The 7,381-nt window shown below is 40.7% G+C and overlaps 1 protein-coding gene across 1 annotated transcript; it reads right to left on the bottom strand.

The window, feature by feature from the left end:
• Positions 1-2,861: 2,861 nt before the first annotated feature.
• On the bottom strand, positions 2,862-6,939 carry LOC109303349 (lysozyme g-like). Its single transcript, XM_019525553.1, is given in 7 exon segments — positions 2,862-3,222; positions 3,813-3,951; positions 5,027-5,223; positions 6,082-6,171; positions 6,533-6,578; positions 6,833-6,858; positions 6,861-6,939. Coding segments are annotated over 7 exon segments (696 nt in total). The 5' UTR covers positions 6,925-6,939; the 3' UTR covers positions 2,862-3,088.
• Positions 6,940-7,381: the final 442 nt, after the last annotated feature.

Here is a 7,381-nt window from a genome sequence, read left to right as displayed (position 1 = left end):
CAAACTAGGTGTCAATAGAGACTTGATACAAGTGGCTGAAGTGTTGTATATAGAAGAAGGGAAAGATGGGGAAGACTTGTAACAGGAGTTTGGGAGTGGTTTATTTGAGCCTGGAGAAGCCATTCTGAGCTAGAAAGGTAGTTTGGCAGATGGGCCATGAGATGCAGGAGAAGCTGGAATGTGCTACTCAGTTCTAGCAGCTAAAGCAGGGGTGGGCAAAATGTGGCCCAGGGGCCACATGTGGCCCACCAGGCCATTCTATCTGACCCATGGGTCTCCCTCAAAATTAAGAAAATTAGTATTTATCTGCCCCTGGCTGCCTGTCATGCGACCCTTGATGGTTTGCCAAAACTCAGTAAGCGGCCCTCTGCCTGAAATAATTGCCCACCCTGAGCTAAAGGCACTCAGCAGTTGGATTACCTTGCAGCAATCTCATGAGTGCCCAACAGAGGGAACCCAACCACACTGGAAACACATAACATGGTAGTATGCTTTAATAAATGCATGGATCTAAACTGAAATAAATACAGCTGTCACAAATGATGCACGGTTCCTCGGTGGCAGAGGAAAAGAATAGGGAACTAAGAAGTGAAGAGGAAGTTTGTGTTTGGTGTTACTCTGGCAAAACATGTTCAAAACACCATGCCAATGTTTGTATGTTTTAAATTCTCAAGTTAGATCCATTTCTTTCCTGTTTCATAGCAAAACAATAGAGAATATGACTCTTGCCTGTATACATTATTTCTGGGTCAGCCTCAGAACGTTTATTGTAGTAAAAATGTCATAACCAAAGTCCAAATCCAACTAACTGTTTTTTGCCAGCTTGCGATGAGAGTGATGCATTAATATTTCACACAAATGTATTCAGAGTAACCATGCCTTTAGGTTTACAGATGTTTACTGAACCGTTAAGGGACAGTCTACACTGCTTCTGTGGTACTCCTGAGAGTACCTCTGAGAAGCTTGTACTGCATACCTGTACAACTTAAAGGAAACAGATTTTTAATTGTTTGACAATGTAAATATTAAGTTTAGGTACATTTAAGGCTCTTCTGGACTGAGATGCAATGCTCCTGAGCACACCGCAAAGGGCACAAGTGTTCACCCCTGCCACACCTCAACACGAGGCAGCAAACTACATTAAGGTCATCCGCCCTGCCCCACCCAAACAAGCCAAAATGCTCAAGAGCAGCAGCAGGGATGCCTTCTGCACAACTCTACTGCCTCATTTCCAGATTTGAAAGCTGAGAGCGGAGGGGCCGGGGGCCACAGCCAGCAGCACTCGGTGGCCATGGCGGGGCCTATGTGACACTAACCACGGGGCCTGGGGCAGTCGTGCCAATTCGCATCCCAACCCCAGGGACGGCCCTGAACATGTAGACACACACGTACAGACAGGAACTGCCCAACAGATAAGTGTGGAGGGGAGGGTGGGGAGAGGGAAGGGGTGGAGTGGGGGCAGATTGAGACCCCCGTGGTAAGAGAGGGAGTGGGGCAGGGTTTGGGGAAGATTGTGGGACAGCTGGAGGTGGCTTGTCAAGGGGTGTAGGGCGACGCAGCTCCCCACTGCTGCACACACCCCAGGGGAGGCTTGCGGGGTACATGTCCCCCAGATTTGTGTATGGGATGGAGGTGGGCTGTCCTCTGCAGGCTGGAGCTCTGTGCCTCACTGCCTTTGCCCCAGGAGCCGTGCACCAGCTGAGCATCCCTTGCCTGTGCGGTGGTGGGAGGCACAACACGGACCACTGCCAGGAGATACTGTCCTCCTGAGTACTCACCATACATAGCTGTGGTAGTTTTTTTAGGGTGTAACAAGACTAAGAGAGCAATAGATGCAAATTATTTGTAAAGAAGGATTTCACAAGATGTTTGAGAGAACACATTCTTTGCCTTAGAGAAGAAATGGAAGTAGTATAAACCCCGTTTCTGTGCTGTTGCTTTCTTTGGTAGTTGGTATTCTGGACGTTGTAAAAATTGTAGTAAACTACATGGGATTTTTAACAGAATAAAGAATAGTACTGTTCACAGGATGCTCATTAACACATCTTTACTTTACCAGTGATCTTTATTTTTTTCAGCCTTAGGCCCCAAATCATACTCCCCTTCGCTCTTGCTCCTCCTCTTTCTCAAGCCACATTCATTCCCCTCCTTGTGACTTCAAATAGTTTAAAAATATCTTGGCTGTTTCAGCCAAGAAACCCAAAATGTTATAATGCACAATCATGTGCAGTTTTTCTTTTGAAGTTCATTGTATAGAAAGATAGTGTTTTAAAACATATAAATAATTTTTACATGTATTTACATGCCCTTATTTCAACTTATGCATTGAGGATTTCTCAAGAATATGCAAGAATATGCATTTTCAGTAAGTCTGTTTGTTGCAACAACGTATGTCTGATAACCCTTACAGTTGCAAAGAACCTAAAACCAATTATTTTTTTAAAGAAAGTATTTCCCCTGCCCTCAATAAAACAAGCTACTTGGAATCATCTTTGGCTCATATTACCAAAAATTGAGAACAGTTGCTTTGGAAGGATATAATTTGAGTCAGTAGTACAGATTCTTTTTAAAGGTTGCCTTTTTTATATATTTCTGTTTAAAGCAAGTGCAAGATTGATGTAATGATTAGTAAAGTAGTGAATATCAAAATGTCTGAATATCTAAATTTGAGTAATTATGTAGTTTTCTTCTTGTAGCCCAGGCCTTTCCAATTTTGTTTGGATTGCTATTCTTGCGGCGTTACTTTTTCTTTTGCAGCATTGTGCACTAGTATCTGAGAAGCTGAAAGCTAATATGACTATGTACACTGTTTAATCCGAGTGAAGCACACACAAAAAAGAAAAGAAATAGCGGAAGCGAAATTGGAGATAAGACTTCCAGTTTTAATGACCTATCATTAAATGACCTAATGTACTATCACTAATACATAACTAAATTTTTAAACTCAGTTTAATCTAAACTAAAAGAGAGCCCCTTGAAGCTTGTAACATTTTTCCCCCTTTTTCAGTATTTCTGTTGGAAATCCAAGTACTAGTCACTATTTGACTCAGTCTGCTTTTAAAATACAATCTCTGTACAACCAGCATTCTCAGTATCCATTTCTCTTATAAAATTTGGCTCTTGCAACAACGTCATTGGCATAATCATTCTTAGTTGTGCCAATGTCCATTCTCTCATAGCTCTGAACGTTCTTAGGCCCTGCATTATAGGCAGAAATCCCACCTGAAATTAAAATAAAACAAATACTTATGAGAAACTTTTTCTTTTGTAAGAAAACAAGAACAATTTCACCTCTGAAGTTCCTTCCTTTAGTGCGCAACTCTTTTGAGCATATCTAATATTACATACAGAACTTATTTTTATGAAGTGCCATTATCTGTGAAGAAAGCTATATATAAAATATGCTCTTCACCATTTTTTACTGAAAAGCAGTAAACATGATTTGCATTTATTTATGTGCAGATTTGACATGAACTAAGGCAGGTGCACTTGTGGACCAGATCCAGCTGCTGGTGCTGGGTCATCCAGCTCATGGGGCTCCCTGCATGGAACCCCCACGAGCTGTGGTTGTGCATGCTAGATCAGGAGCACAGGGTGACATGGGGCCCCAATTGCAGCACACAGGGCCAGGCAGAGGTGGTATAGAGCCCCAATCCTGGCTTGAAGGGCCAGGCAGAGGCAGCACAGGGCCCAATCCAACCTGTGGACCACCCCCACTCTACTCATGTGGCCTGTGGAGCTAAGACAAACTCTACCAAACTAAGGAATGGGATTTTGTTGCATGAAATATTTTGGAGCCAATAGTTTTGTACCTTTTAGCTGTTGTTCTCTCTTCCATTGTGGGAATTTCTTCTGGATCTCTTTTATCATCCCACACAAAATCTCTGTACCTTGCGTAATATGCTCTTCACTGTCCCATGTACCAACAATTTCATGGTGTCGTTTATCAACCTAGAAGAGTCAAGGAAGAATATCCTGGCACCAAAAGATTTTTTTTTCAAGGGTTCTTTATGGATTTTAGGGATGTACAGGCTGTGTTCATTTTTACAGTTCTCTGTGAGCAATGTTTTCACTTCTTTTTCCTGCAGTCACGGAATTGGCTGATGTGCGGAGAGATAAGGGTGAGTCTGGAGCACTGGCACATTGTGTAAAAGATTGTCGGAATGTGGGCAGGGCCTGTTTGGGAATCCTGCTGATGAGGGTAAAATGTGGCCAATGGAGTAGGACATGAATACAGAAATGAGCTCTGGTTTTCCCTGCCTTTTTGCCAGTGGCATTTTGCAGTGCATGGGGAAGAACTTGTCTAAACGCACTTTTAACGTAGCTGCAGCCTGAGCCTCTGAGCTTAGTGAACCGTTTCTGGTAAGGTACTGTACTCTGAAGCAGGAACAACAATAAATCAGATCCTTTCCTTTCTAGGCAAACCAATGCATTCTGGGAAGCAGACAGTAGCTGTAATGCAATGCATTATCTCCAGGCTCTTGCCCGCAACCTGGATTCCCCCTGCTATACTGGGGATCAAGAAGAACATCAGATTTATACCTGCCAAGGGGCACTCCACATACTGGTTGTCCTTGAGGGGCATTAGTCCCTTTAGGCAGCCAAAGCAACACGAACTGTTGTATGGTAAAAGAAAATCTAGCTTAATTTATTTCACGTAAACACCAAACCATACAACTCAAAAATGTGGAACGTGGCACTATTAACTCACATTATGCTGTACTTCATCTTCTCCAACACTTTGTCTCTAGGCTGTACCTCAAGCAAGGATCAACTTCTGTGTCTGGAAAGTGACTAACCCATTCAGGGTGCCAATTACAATGGTCAGGTCACTATTTATAGTTCTTATGGGGAGGAATTAGCCAGACATGCTGTTTTGGGGCATGTTAATACAAAAGGCTAAATTTTTGCTCAAGTTTTTGGCACCAGGGTGGAGATGACCTGCAAAGCAAAATCCTCATAATTTGTTATGGTTCTTTCTGACACAAAAGAGATGGCTGCAGTTTTTGAGTTTGCTGATAAATACCTGCATTAAACCAAATCCGTTTCCTCTGTCACCCCAGCCGTCCTTCAGGACTATTCCACCATGAGACTCTCGGGAGATGATAGCAGCAATCAGAGCTGGATCTACACCCAGTTTTTTACCAACATTCTTAATCTTGGTTTCATATTTTTGCAGATTCTTTAAATCTCTTTCAGCAATCTTTTCTGAAGCAGTCACTCCTGTAGTAAATGTAAATGCCATTTTTTTTTGTTTCAAAGAAGTTGGGAGGTACTCCTCCAAAAGACAACAATATGGCTACATTTAACATTTAAAAACCCTTATAATCTATATAGATAGAATTAGTAATTAGTAATCAGCATCCATCCATGGCTGAAAAAAGTGCCTAAATCTAGGCATAACTATAAATTAATTCTAGAATATAGGAAATTTCAAATGGAGATGGCAGTGTTTTGGCAGGGGTGGCCAACCTAAGTGCCACAAATGGCATGCAGGAGATCAGGGAGAGGACAAGCAGCACAGCAGTAGATAGGATAGGAGGAAGAAAGCAAGGAAGAAGATTGGGCAGGAAGCACAGTAGGGAGCAAAAAAGCAGAATGGCAGAGCAGGCAGAGGAAGGGTATTGGAGTGGCATGCAAGGAGGGTTCAAGGCTAATTTGTGCCATGGCTGCTTACCATCCCCCATTCTATATAACATGGTGATCTTAGAAATAAGTAGGAATTGTCTTCACTCCAAAACTTTATGCTACAAAAGGTTTAATTATCTTTGGTGTAGACATATTTGGGAGGCAATGCACAAAAATAATAGCTCAGAGTACAGGGGACTCTCTCAAAGAACAAGAGAAAAGACTGCTGCACTTGGAATTTGGTCCCTAAGACTTTGGGTATTTCTCAGATTGTTCTGAAGATTCCCCAGAACACCTCAAGAGCACCTTTTTGTAAATACAATAGAAATGAATTGTACAAGTCAAGTTTGATTTGTTGAAGGGAAAAGAAACATCTCTCAGGAATAATTAAAAGTTAAACATATTTATTTATAATATGCATTTACCAGTGCTCTAAAGCCAAATAATGCCTACCTCCATAGCTTAGACCTTCTTGTTTTCCAGTTTCAATGGAAGCCCCAGTTGTATCAACATCCATTAATTTACCGTAGTGTTCAGAAAGGTCTAAGTGGAAGCATGGATTAGAATCAATAGATTATACATATCATGAATATATTCTGAGTTACATCTGTGGCTCACACTTATCATTGATGGGAAACTTGTAATTAGGCAATATTTATGTGCTTATCCATGATAGAAGGTGCCTTACCTATCAGCAAATTCAATGTGAGGCATTATAATGTAATTTATTTGTAATTTACCCAACTATACCTATGGACTAAGCAAACCATTTCAGAATATGATTAAAATACACATATGCACAAACACAATTCTTCATGAACAATGCTAAATTTAACTCAGTAAATTATTGGGAGACTGATCTCTTGCTCCAGTGCTACAAAATTGTTAGACAAATATGAAATACCTGACATGGTTGCTTGATGATCTGCGTTTTTCTGCTCCTGGGTCTCCTAAAGAAACAAACATGCAGTTTTAGTTTCAATATGAGTAATCTGCCCAAACAAATCAGTTCACTTCCCCAAACACTGTATATTTTTAACATTAAACAACAATACACTTTACTACTTGCTGTTCAGCTCATCCAGAGAAATAAAATGAGATTTGTGCTCTAAAACTATGATCATTATTTATCTACTTTTAGTTGAGTACTTTCCTGCAATCTTAACAGTTCAGAATTAGGAGGAGCTTGACACAAGCTACCTACTCTCTTCAGGGGTTGGAAGTTACAGGGGGAAACAGGAAATTGAATTTATGCAGAATGGATTTTGCCGAGTAAGCCGTGTGAAACAATATCATTGCAAACAATTGCAACCACTCAGCACTTGGATGTGCAGAGAAATTTACCCCCTGGCCAGCTACACTTCTGCTGTTAGTAGAAACAATGAAGATTAATACACAAATCCAGACTAGGATACAGGGTGTTTAAAAAACTCTGTAACTCTTCGCTAACAAGTAAAAAGTTAACTGCATGGCTGGACAAACCTATTGTTTTTAGTACTGTACTTATTTGCAGGGATTGTGGTTTTCTCTGATTAAAAAAAATCCCCAATTTTTGGATTAAAAAAGTAACCCCAAACCCACATTTTTCTGTGATTAAAATAAAACACCACTACATATATATATATTTATATAGCATAAACCAATTTAAAAAGTAACCCAAAATCACATTTTTCTGTGATTAAAATGAAACACCACTATATCTATCTATCTATCTATCTATCTATCTATCTATCTATCTATCTATCTATCTATC

The sequence above is a fragment of the Gavialis gangeticus genome, unplaced genomic scaffold (assembly GCF_001723915.1).
Source record: "Gavialis gangeticus isolate Ggan-Ray unplaced genomic scaffold, GavGan_comp1, whole genome shotgun sequence".
In the NCBI taxonomy this organism is placed as follows: domain Eukaryota; kingdom Metazoa; phylum Chordata; order Crocodylia; family Gavialidae; genus Gavialis; species Gavialis gangeticus.
The sequence above is the reverse complement of the archived record's forward strand: the minus strand, read 5'-3'. Positions and strand labels throughout refer to the sequence as shown.